Source organism: Protomyctophum bolini (assembly GCF_963924005.1).
Source record: "Protomyctophum bolini genome assembly, chromosome: 15".
NCBI classification, from domain to species: domain Eukaryota; kingdom Metazoa; phylum Chordata; class Actinopteri; order Myctophiformes; family Myctophidae; genus Protomyctophum; species Protomyctophum bolini.
In genome coordinates this window covers 31,112,385-31,125,051 of record NC_137876.1, presented here as the reverse complement: position 1 = coordinate 31,125,051, position 12,667 = coordinate 31,112,385, and the positions used below count along the sequence as shown (strand labels likewise).

Below are 12,667 nucleotides of genomic sequence, written 5' to 3'. Positions count from 1 at the left end.
GTTACACTACTATGACCCTAAATCTCTAGTAGCGTGTTGCAATTTACACTATGTGAGAGAAAAGTGCTGGAAAAATAGTGAAAATGTAGCCTTTAGTAATGTGCAAAACTGCAAATACTTTCTTATATTTGTTACTTCAGATTCATATAGTTATATAGACCAGTACTAGGCTAATAGGGCAGGCTATGTTTTAAAGCATTGGGCACTGCTGAGACATGAAGCTCTGTGCATTTGATTATTTGAAGAAATGTGCAGAACCAGATGCAGAATACTGATTGCTCTCTGCCCATTGTCCATGTTGAATGAGCACCCCCAAGTCTGGGATGTGTTGGGGGGACACCTGGTTAAACGCAACACTGAGCGATAGCCATGTCGCTGACAAAGAGCAGCTGTTAGGGAGGAAAGAGATGGGTCCTTTGATTATAGATTTTAGAAGCTTAAGTAAAGAAAATCTTTAAGCCACAGAATCTGAAATCATGATATCGTTGCTGTCGGGAGGAAAACACCTAACTCCATTTTTGAGGTTTTTGTGTTGAGGTGTGTTGTTTCAAAAATATTGAACCAATGGAAAGTAGTAGTAGTAGTAAAAAACTCCATTCGACCCTCAAACTGTCTGCAAACTACTCTACCACCTCTCCCCCTCTCATCATGCAAGTAATTGACAATATATAAAGTCATGCAAGTAATTGAAAATATATAAAATCACAACACCAACTTTGATGAGGCAGTATTGCTTTGTTTTCAAAATATAAGGTTTTCTTAATTTCCTGAAAATGTTATATTTTTGAACATTTTGGAGTTAGGTGGTTTCTTCCTGACAGAGCAGAGATATTATAATGTTGTAGTCGTCAGTGAGTTAATCAAGTGAATGAAGTGGGGGACATCACATCATGCTAGTGTTCCAATATCAAGGGTATATTCCGGCAGCTGATTGGCCTAAAATATTTTCTATATACATACATTCATGAATCCACTTGCTGACCAGTTGTCGGTATTGGGCAATTTCTTTTATAGGGGTTTCTTGTGACCCTACCATTAACATCCTATGGCAGTCAAAAATGTCAAACTTTCTTTTTGCTTTTAGTAGCATGTGACATGTCAAACTAGAGGGTTTTCATGATTCTGAATCCATTCCAAGCATTAGTTTTGCACAAAATACACTCCTTGGGCTAAAAACGGTCATGACAAATGTGATGGCAAGTGGCGATGGCTGCAAGACAATATTTTAGACCAATAAAAAAGACTATATACCAAATTTCCCACTTTAAACAAAAGGAGCATGTCGGCTGCCGGACTAGTAGCGTAATCTTGAAAGTATATTATTTGGCAAGTTGGCAAAAAAGCCTTCCCTAAAAATGAAAGTGCACTTGCATAATGCAAGTGCACTCTCATCACTCTTAAAAGAGATTAACATCTTAAGTCATTACGGAGGTCATTTAATGTCTTTTGACACTGTATTAACAGAAATACCAGAAATGAAACTCGTTATTTGATTATCTATGCATGTACATGTCATGCCCCCCAGCAAATATTGTTCTTGTGACACAGTTTTGTCTTACGGGTTAAGTTTTTTTAATATATTTTTTGTGGCTTTCGCCTTTATTTTATATTTTTCCGAAACTGCTGGACCTGTGGACCTTCTTGTGCACGCTGCTTGTAGGCCAAGGAAGTAAACTCAACCAAATTTGTTTAACAAGTTTTGTACTTCTTGACATACTGTATGTACATTTTAAAAACGAATGTTTTTAATGGTTCAGTCGGAATTGGCTGAAAAAACGCATGAATTCCGAGATCTACATGGTCATGGAAGCCGTGTGTGTGTGTGTGTGTGTGTGTGTGTGTGTGTGTGTGTGTGTGTGTGTGTGTGTGTGTGTGTGTGTGTCACTCAATGTTGGCATAAGGCTTTGGTGGCTCATTCAGTTCAAATTTGTATTTCATAACTGAATTTCACTATTATACTTGTCTTGTCTTCTCAAACTATCATTTCTCACAACTGTAATGAGTATTACAAACCAGCATTAAGGAGACCGAGGGTCACTGGGGTGAGTACATAGAGACAACCCCAGACAATATTCTCTGATGCTAGAAAGATCAAAAGAGAAAAGCCACAACTGAAATATATACTTCAGCTATATATTATAGTTGGAGAAATGTTTGTGTCTGAGGGCATATTATTGTCTCCACCAGGCCGAAGGAATGGGGAGAGAATATGTTTTGCACTCCGTCTGTTCCTGAATGCCAGAGCTGAACCTCTGCCCCAAAGTTTTTACATTGGCCTGTTATAGCGCCACCAGGAGGCCGCTTTGTGCAAAACATTTTTTTGACAGTACACCTACATATTTTGTCCAAACATCATGCAAATTGATACACAGTCTCTCTAAAGCCATTTTCCATCCTGATTGGCTAAGATTGGCTTCCAAAGTTCGCATGCTCCGTTTCAAACAAAATGCTGCGAATCATGAACACATTGAGTGATTTCTGTGAAATTTTGCATGCTCATTCCCACTAGGCCAAGGAAGACATGCCACTTGAACATTTTCAACTCAGCCTCATTGTGGCGCTATAACTGGCCGATTAGTGTTTTTACCTATAACTGCACCGATCTGTGTAAAACCTTGTATGCAGTTTTGCACACTCCCTAGAGGCCAAGGAAATACCTTTGCCTGGAATCTTTCATATCTGCTCTTTATAGCGCCACCAGGAGGCCGACATATGTAAAACACATTTTCTAATATATATTCAGATCCAAATTTCACGCAAATCAGTACACATGATCTCCATAGTCATGTTATGAAGACAGGTTTGTTTGATTTCTCATAATCCATCCTGATTGGCTACAATTGGCATTGGCTTCTAAAGTTTTCAGGAGTAGCCTCCTAAACATTTTGCCAAACATCACACACACTCCTCAGAAGGGCACTTTTTCTATTTACTAATGAAAGGTAAGAGTTAAAGAGTATAATGGCTGATTTATAATTTACTTTGTTATTTTCGTTCTATGTCACGCATCATGACATAGAACCCAGGCAGTTCTCCTTTATTTGACAGTGAGTAGACAGACAAGAAAGGCGTGAGAGAGAGAGAGGGCATGTCAAGTACTAAACGGGCATTAGGTCAGATTCACACCCCAGGCACCTGCGGCAGCCGGCAGGGACAGGTGAGCTACCAGGGTGCCTCTCAAGTCTCAACCACATTGTCTAATCGTACTAATTGGATTAGAGAAAGCCTCCCTACTCGCTCTGTTCCTAGTAATGCCACTGCAATGCAATGTGGCAGTAGATCAAACACACTGTGTCTGTCACATTTGAGGGTGCCCCAAGGAACTGTTGCTCTTGATATGGACATTTCTATCCTGCTTGTAAGTGGCTTGCTTTATTAACTGTGATTTGATGTGTCTGAGCTGTGGAATTTACTCTTGCTTTACGTGTTGTCTTTAGTATGATTTACTCGGTGATCTTGGAATTTAAGCTTTCTTTATTTTGATTTGAACTCAACATAAGTCGCTCTGCACAAGCTAGTCTACTAAATACTAACTAAAATCTGTCTAAACCAACTTATCATTCAGTCTTCATCATGTTATTCCTGTTCAGGGCAGGGTGCTGTCCTGGGGGATGGATGACGCCCAAGAGCAGGACCAGTATGAGGAGCGCCTAAAAGAAGTTTTTAACAGTTTCGATGCCAGCGGTACTGGGTCACTCTCCCCAGAGGAGCTGTCTGACCTCTGCCAGTCCCTTTACCTGGGCGATGCCACCCCTGCCCTTCTCCAGGCCCTTATCCAGAATGAAGACCACTTCACTGGCAGGGTAAGACTAAGACCAAAGCTCTGCAATGCGCTGTCCACATGGTTAATGTTTCTTCCGGTTGAATATGAAATCACATGGTCCCGACTCCTAAATGATTAATGGTGCAGCTCTACTCGTCTAAACACATTGTCGTGATTCATACAATTGTACAAATTCAAGTAATAGGTCCATTGCAGTCTTTGAACTAAAATAGTTTGCTCAAAGAGAATATTGGCTCATTGTTACGTTTCATATTTCAACATGTGAATGTGACTGTTCAGGGTATTCATTGTGTCCAGAATTTGGCTGAGGCCCATGTTAGGCACTGCAGCTCTTAGGTCTTTGTTGTAGTAGGGATGGGAATTATTGATTAAGTGATAATTGATACGTTTTGATAACCTTATTGATTGATTAACCAGTTAGTTGATAAGTGCTGTTTTTTTTAAAACCGGTGAATCTTAATTTCCCTCAATGTCTAAAATAAAAATCTACACTGATATACAGAAAGAAATGTATTTGACCATTTGCGATACAGGGCCAGGCAATGGCATCTGTGTATAAAGAATGAAATTAAATAAAAATTGCACTGTTTTGTCTGTCGCATCACATGCAAAGGCATGTTAATTAAAGTGAATTATTAACTGTTCAGTTTAATTGATTGATTTCTTAACGGCCATTAACTATTAACATCCCTAGTCTCCAAGCTTTCAGTGCTTTGTTAGCCATCGTGTTGAGGAGTGCCCCATCATCCCTCATCACAGGTGTCTGTCGTCAAGACAACCAGGCCTGCAACTGGCCATTCACTGATGCATTTCTTTGAGGGCTCCACATAAATCTTTTCCCCTTTTACTAATATGGACTACAAATGGACTTAAGTGTATGTTCAGAGCGTTGTACATGTATGTACTGGATCTTTGATACTTCGTCTTTCAGTGGAAGGATGCACTATTATTAAAAAAGACTAGTAAACTCTAAAGAACCTTACAATCGGTATCTCTTTGTCTGCAAGCATGCGTATGGATGGCTATTGTCTCTGCCTTGGCCTCCACGTGGGGGTTGGTTTGGGGTTGTTAATGTTAGGAAAGGGGCAGTGATCATCTCGCTTGGACTGTCATCCAACAATGAAGTTAAAAAAAAAGTAAACCCTCACGTAAATCCAGCAGCCGCCAACCTTGACGCACAAAGAAAATCTCCATATTTAGGGTTAACAGCTGTTGCTTCTTGAGAAGTGTGACCTTCCCTCCCCGCTCTGCCTCCTGCTGGATAACCCCCACCCAGACACTCAGGGACACCCAGTCTCCACCCTGCATCCAGGGGGATTGCATCCAATGTTAGGAATTTGAAGGATTTTATTATTCTAGTTATGTTTTGCTTTGCTGCACATACCAAAATTCACCAATGTAATAATTATGTATAATGAATTCTCTCATTCATGATGGTTATGAAAGTTAAAAAACATTTATTTTCCTTACAGGTAGACTTTGCCCAGTTCAAGAATGCACTGATTGTGGTTTTGTCGTCGAATATCGAAGCACCCCAACCGCAACGGCAAGAAGACTTGCCTAAACCAGGTAAGGTGTGGTGGTCCATACTCGACAAATCCTGTATTAACAAGCACAGACTCAGAGCAGGAAGTCATAGGATTAATCTTGTCTATAACTCATGGTAGTTTCAGTTTTATTTTACTTTGGGGAGGTGTTATGTCATCCAAGCTGAGAAGGCTTATTGTCAAGGCTGAACTGGTGGAACAGCTACCATGCTGATTCAGCCATAAATCTATATACTGAGGCACAGATCCAGACGCTCGGGCACAAAACCAATTCCATTTAGCGGCTGGTTACACTGTGATGGTTCTGCCCCTGGCTTTTGTTTGACATTCCAAAGACAAAGAGCATATTGGGGTTTTTGTATTTATTTGTTTGTTTAATGGACTTCTAAGAAGTTTTAGACTCCCTTAATCCTCATTCCTCATCATCACTATTCCATCCAATTTTGTTTTTAGATTCGCCTGTGATTCAGCCAAAGTTTGTGAAGGGCAGTAAGCGTTATGGTCGCCGGTCCACCCCAGAATTCATAGAGCCTGTTTCAGACTTAACTGAGCTTACCAACGTGAACCCCGTTCAAGGAGAGGAGGATCCGGAAGAGGACTATTCTGCTGTTCCTAGGAAACGAGAGGTGGGTTCAGCTCAGACTATTGAAATGTTCTCATGTTTTGCCAGAACCAAACTACAACAACACATACAACACATCGATATTGTCCTTTTCATTTGCTGACCTTGCTTGTATTCTATTTCTCAACGAGCCCAAAGGTGTTATTCTTAGCTAATCAGCTTAGTGCTATACACAGGACGGCTCTTAAAATATTATGTATACAGTCCCAACAAGCCATGTTTCACTTGACTCTTTGCATGCTATTGTAGAACAGTGCTGTCATTTATGCTGTCTGTCTGTGCTGTAAATAAATTAACATCACTGTTTCAAATCCTTTAGGTAATTAACCCTGAACCAAAGTGTTACATTTTGGTTGCCCATAGAGCAGTCTGTTTCTATCCTATTTTATATACAGACAGTCCCATCATGATAACATTCAAGGAGTAATGTTACAGTGGCATCTGGGATGCCAGTGGTACAGTGATTAAGTCAGTTTAACATACCATGGTATTGTGTATTTAAGTGCCATGGTGTTACTTGGTGAACTTTGATCATCATATGTGTACTGTGGTGGTCAAGGCAACAGTGCAGTGTTTTATATCAATTATCATCGTCATGTCCAGGTAGGCCATATAATGTAAAAGATTGAAGGACTGATGAGGGAGGGAATCAGATAGACCATCAAAGAAGTGTCTGTATAATTGAGACTATGGTTGTTGATCACACATCTCCTGTTCTTGAAATTATGAAGGCTGACATATTTGTTTGTAAGCTCTGTTTTCAGTTTTTCAATTTAGACCTTCTGTATATTTACTTTAAATTCCAGACCTTTAGGGGTCTTCAATGCCTCGATAACGGACACGTGATAAGAAAGGACCACACCTGTGAATGTTTTGGTTACCTTAATATGAATCTCCCAGATCACCATAGCTTGTATTAGACTAGTATTTTAAGTACGGCTTGCTTGGCACGTTTCCATCAGCTTAAATGTGAAGGTGTGTGTAGCACTGCTACAGTAGTGAATCTGCTCATGCACTGCTGAGCTCTCTGCATGGTGTCTCTGTTCAGCTTGATCTCCAAGGTCCTTTTCTTGGATAATCCTGCTCTCACTGCTGGTGGAGACACTCCGTTGTAACGGTTGTTTAACTTCTAAGGTTTATGTCTTCTTGGCCCATTTTACACACCCATATTTGTGTAGTTGTACAACAGAAACTAGAGTGGGGGAAAATAACAGTCAAATACTGGTAAACATTTGCTGTTGCTGGTTATTTTGCCCATTAGAATAGACACTTTGGCACCTAACCACCAGCCATCACTTCTATTGTGTTTGAAACACATAAATGGCTTATGGAATAGTGGAAGGGCAGGTGCATTTTTGGACGTATCTGCCATTGTGGACTGAAGAATAAAGGTTTTCTTGCAGCGACGCAGGCCGCCAATGACTGAAGTCTTTAACCATTGAAAGCTCAGTGTTTGAATGGTATGCTGCATCGAGGATTAATAGTGGTCAACAAAAGCAACCAACTGGTCAGAGACACAGGGGTCTACGTCGTATGTGGATGGATGTGTTGGTATTATGTGCCCTTCATTCCACCTGCGAGACACACACACACACACACACACACACACACACACACCCTTTCTATACCCCAGATGTGAACTAAGGCAAACACTGTTTGGAGGCACTGAAATGAAGCGTGTCTTGGTATTGAGAAATCAAGGCTGGGTTAAACAATGTGTGGCCCATGGGACCAGCAGATGGGGATGGGTCAGTGGGGAGACGAGAGGCATGAGGAGGGGCTTTACATCGAAAGGGGTGGGGTGAGGGGGTTGTAGGAGAAAGCTAGTCAAGGAGTCTGACGGAGACACAATGAGCAGCCACCCCACGCCCTCCTAGATGCCTATACACGCTATAGCCTCTAGTCTAGAAGAGACCCATCTGTTCATCACCCCCCTTCCCTCACCAAACAATGGATTCCTCTACGCTGAGACTGACCCATTGCATTACAGTGGGTCACTAAACTGCTCCCTATTTTCATATTTGCAAGCACAGTGCATGTTTACTTTACTTTATTAATATATTTCCAGGACAGTGCACATGAATGAACATTTATTTCAATCAAGAAGAAACATTAGAGACGTTTATTTGAACCCATTAAGACTAAGTTGTTAGTATCTGTCATTAATTTTTTTTAATATATTTTTTCTTCATACAAAGCTAAAACGACATCTCCAAAAAGCTTGTCAGGATGAAGAATATCCATGCATTCCTTTATTTTTTTAATCCCTCTGTCTTTCTATGAAGCTCTGACCTATACATGTATGTGTATGTACAGTATATGAAACCACAATTCACATATGTAAATTAAATAACTTTCCTACACCAACTATGATTTATTTAATCAGAATTGAGCCATCATTAGCAACCAACACAACTAACAGAACAGAAAGAAGTGTGTGTCTTTCACACATGTTAATTGTCCATTATATTCACCATTCCCAGTTTTGACTGCTCCGTTCACCCTCCCTGGGGCCCGTGCCATCACAATAGCTTGCTTGTGCTTTTTGTCTGAGTCTAAGACCCAGCGCAACCCCAAATGCTCTCACCCGTGGCCAATTTTAAAAACATGTTTGATTTTATAAATGGCTGACTACCAGTCACATGAGAAACCATTTTGTTTTCAAGGTGGTGATTTTTCTCACTGGTTCTCACTAAATAATTGTGTGTTTTGTTTGACCTGCAGTCATTTTGGTAGTCTACAAAAGAGATTTGTTATAAAGACACTTTTGTTCGACATAATTATTTTCTCATATTTCATCTGCATTTTCATAGCGCTGGAATGCTCTGGAAGTGAACACAGAGGAGTATGAAGCAGAAGGTATGTCAGACTTGTGTTCCAAAAAGGGGGGGGGGGTGTTTAACTTAAACAAACTTCGACTTACTGTATTTCCCAAAAGATCACCAACATTGCCTTAAACTGTTGTGTCTGGGAAAATTGATTTTAGGATTATCCAGTCAGAATCAAACTAGGGATGTTATGATTATATGATGGACTCTCTCACCCTGTGTGTACAGGCCAGATGCATCTCTGGAATCCTGATGAACCGAGCACTCCTAAGGGTACCATCGTGCCTCTGTCGGAGCAATTGGAGGGTAGGATACGGGAAGCCTGTGACATGCTGGCTCTGCCATGGGACGGATGTGCAAGTCACAATGAGCTGCTCAGCCTCTGTGATTACCTGGGACTGGAGGTGAGCAGATTTCTATCCCCGGTTTCTCACACAACTGAGAGGGGGAATTATTTTGCCTAGAAAATGCTAAATGTGATATCTTCTCAGCAAAAGAAAAGAGAATTTAAAGCATTGAAACATTATTTTCAAATGTTTAAGTGTTAATGGTCAGATCTTTGTAACTGGATAACAGGTAACTGGTGCTGTAGTTCAGAGTCTGAGTGGAGATGGAGCCATGACTGTTCAGGAGTTTGTTACCAGGGTGGTGAGCCACAGTACACCACTTACAACTTCAGCCTCAACGTCTTACCGACAGTTTAAAAGACTCCACTCAACACAGGTAAGCTCCTACTGTATTGAATATAATAATACAAACATTTCAGATGAGATGTGAAAACTCATTCTTTATCCATGTTATATTTTGAGTTCACTGAAAGATTCTTCCAATTGCAGCCCTTTGATGAGGTAGGACGCAGGACTGTCACTCCCTCAGCTATGACGGGTACCATAGGCATGCGTCTCTTCTCCACACTGGATGATGGGACTGGCTACATACCTGTCGAATACATCCTAGATGCCTGGATGGAGGAGGGCATCGAAAACAGTACTGAAATCCTTCAGGTACTGTGTACTCTTGTATATTTAGAATTTGTTTATTTGCACATTGAAAGGGAAACTTGGCCAATAGTTCACCTGCTACCATTCTATTGTAAGGACGTGAAAATCTCGACATAACCCTTCCCCATGTGTTCTGTATTGAAAGTGCATTATTTGATTTAAGAGAAGATAACATGGCAGCCAATATCTTTGGCTTCATTACCCAAGATTATCTATGTCCTTGGTTAGCACCGTGACTGTCTGCCCGTGCACTGCACCGTGCACGGTCATGAGTTTTACACAGAAAGACGTGGAGGGGAACAAACTTGGACCCAATTGCAACCCAAACCCAATAGTAATAATAGATAATAGAATTATTAGCTTGTGAGCTTGTAGGTCTGCTATGGCTGCTATGAATGACACAGTATGTAAGTGGCGGGCAGTTCCCAGGTCGATAAATAGGCAATCTTCTCTTGCGTGTTTGACGTCTCTACCTGTGTGACACTGGAGCTCGAATGCCCAAATGAAACTCATTGTCCTCCCTATACAAAGAAATCCTGTAAAGCCCCTAGCAGGGACCCCTCTGAGTCTATATAATTATTTATAGATGCTTATAATTGCTTATAATCTTATGGGACATAATATGCTATATAGTTATTAAAAGGTTACATAGTGCTGTGCTGCTTTAAGAAAATAAGAAAACCGAACAATAATACAACTAAAATGACAAATGTTTTTGTTTGTAGGCCTTGGATTTCAGCTTGGATGGAAAACTGAACCTATGTGAGCTAACTATGGCCCTGGAGAATGAACTGCTTGTTACCAAGAATGGGATTCACCAGGCAGCACTGGCAAGCTTCAAAGCAGAGATCAGGCATCTCCTGTGAGTACAAGAGTCAGAGCGCAATGTTTCTAAAAATGTTTTAATGATCCCATTGTTGCTAGAATATGTACAAACAAAACATGAAAAGACTATGGACAAATAGCAACCAGAAAATAGCATAGCAAAATAAGAGCATAATTATTTCATAGTATTTGATCTCAGAGTGGGAATTTGTAATCAAATAGTACAGGGGTTCTCAATGTTTTTGGCTGGGGACCCCCGGAAATGCTTTCGCCATGTCTTGCGATTGATTGATTATATTAAATGACAACCATGGCCAGTGAGCTGTGGAAATGTATCATATTGTAGGGAAATATGTCTTCAGAGTACTATGAATATGTATGTATCCACTACATTTGTATTTATCATCATGATGACTTTAAAAGACTCTAAAAGCTTTATTCTTGCTCACACATGCCTTTTCACATATTTCTGTTTATAAACTATTAGTTTCTTGTTGCGTTTAACTCTCAGTGAGCGTGTAGACCGAGAACTCAGAGAGAAAGAGAAGCTTCGATCTGACTTGGAGAAAGCAGAGAAGCTGAAGAGTCAGCTGGCGGCTGAGGTGGATGAGCACCACTCTGCCATCGAGCACATGAATACCCTCAATCTCAGGTAGGCTAACTCTCTCTCACAAGTATCCATTGTAAAATATGTGCGCGCTGCTCAATGTGCCAGGCAATTCTTTTTTTTCTTTTTTTTTTTTTTTAACATTACAGCATTGCAGTTGTTTTTACTATTATTTATTGCTTTAATGCACAATTTATAGCGTTTTTGATGACTCAGTATTGTACACAGGAAACTGGAGCAGGACCACAAGGAGAAGGTAGCAGTGGTGAGGTCAGAGCTGATCCAAGAGATGGATCAGATTCAGCAGCAGGCTGGCCTGCAGCGTGAGGAACTGGAGACAGAGATAGAGAAGATCAGGGATGATGAAACCTTCCTCAGAGACCACCTTTCCATAGCTGTTAAGGTTTTTTGGCTAAATCATATCAAACAATTGCTCTAGAACACTAATGTTCATAATTGCCACACCATCGCTAACGTTGGGTAGCCTGTTATTTTAATATATAATATATATAATAAATTCCATAAAAAAACATTCTCATCTAAATATATTTTCTATTTTAAAGTACACATGACAATTTGAGGTACTCTTCTTTAATATTTATGAAATGTCACCAAAAAATAAATCACCCCAACGTTCTAGGGTTAAGTATGTATGTACTTTATATAACCTACAACTTGAAAGTGCTGATTTTGATGTCATGGTTTTCAGGATAATAGACGTGTCGAAATGGAGCTGCTGGACAGCACTGAGCAACTAGTGGAGGCACATGATCAAATCGCTAAACTCCAGGAACACTTGGATAAAATTGTCAAGGAAAAGGTACTGTACCACATGGTCTTGACTGTGCATACCGGTATATAAATATGAATTAATGGCTTTACAGTATGTTGTGTTTTGTGGGTATATTGTGTTCTTGGAATATCCTCTCTCTTAATGGTCCTGGTGTAAAATGCCTACTGTAAATTTCTGATCTCCAGTTTGGGGACTTGGACCCAGGCAGTGCAGACTTCCTCCTCCAGGAGGAACGCATCAAACAGTTACGCTGCAGCTATGAGGCGCAATGCAGGGTAATTATAAACATTCCACCTAGAGATTACTTTTCACCAAATTATGCTTAATGTTAGAACTATATGACTATTTGTATATTAGAAATAATGTAAAACATATATTAAATGAATGAATAATAATATATAATTTACATATTCAGTATTGTATACATATTGTTGTTGTCTGGTGTAAACCTTGGCTAGGTCCTTGCATAGCTCTACACGGTTGTGTCAAGGGGCCAGTGAGGCACTCCGACGTTGAAGCGCTGGGCCCTAGTGGTAATAGGAAGGACTGCAGGCTGCCGTGGATTCATGACGAGGAAACCCTGTGCAGCTGGGCTTTAACATTGAGCGCTCGGTTGCACTTCCGTATTGGACCACCAAAATTTGGTGGTCCAATGCGGAA

General features: G+C 40.4%; 1 protein-coding gene across 3 annotated transcripts in view; it reads left to right on the top strand.

Annotated features, from left to right (window-relative positions):
* nin (ninein (GSK3B interacting protein)) overlaps window positions 1-12,667 on the top strand; it is a 33,133-nt gene that overhangs the window by 1,282 nt on the left and 19,184 nt on the right. For 2 of the 3 annotated variants that reach the window (XM_080783563.1, XM_080783565.1), the window contains exons 2-13: window positions 3,591-3,803; window positions 5,257-5,353; window positions 5,785-5,957; window positions 8,767-8,812; window positions 9,010-9,185; window positions 9,358-9,504; window positions 9,618-9,785; window positions 10,508-10,644; window positions 11,119-11,259; window positions 11,443-11,617; window positions 11,924-12,034; window positions 12,193-12,282. In XM_080783563.1, coding sequence (XP_080639689.1) covers window positions 3,612-3,803; window positions 5,257-5,353; window positions 5,785-5,957; window positions 8,767-8,812; window positions 9,010-9,185; window positions 9,358-9,504; window positions 9,618-9,785; window positions 10,508-10,644; window positions 11,119-11,259; window positions 11,443-11,617; window positions 11,924-12,034; window positions 12,193-12,282 — 1,653 coding nt within the window. In that variant the 5' untranslated portion in view covers window positions 3,591-3,611. The remainder of the gene's footprint in view (window positions 1-3,590; window positions 3,804-5,256; window positions 5,354-5,784; window positions 5,958-8,766; window positions 8,813-9,009; window positions 9,186-9,357; window positions 9,505-9,617; window positions 9,786-10,507; window positions 10,645-11,118; window positions 11,260-11,442; window positions 11,618-11,923; window positions 12,035-12,192; window positions 12,283-12,667) is intronic. The other variant, XM_080783564.1, reaches the window with a different exon arrangement.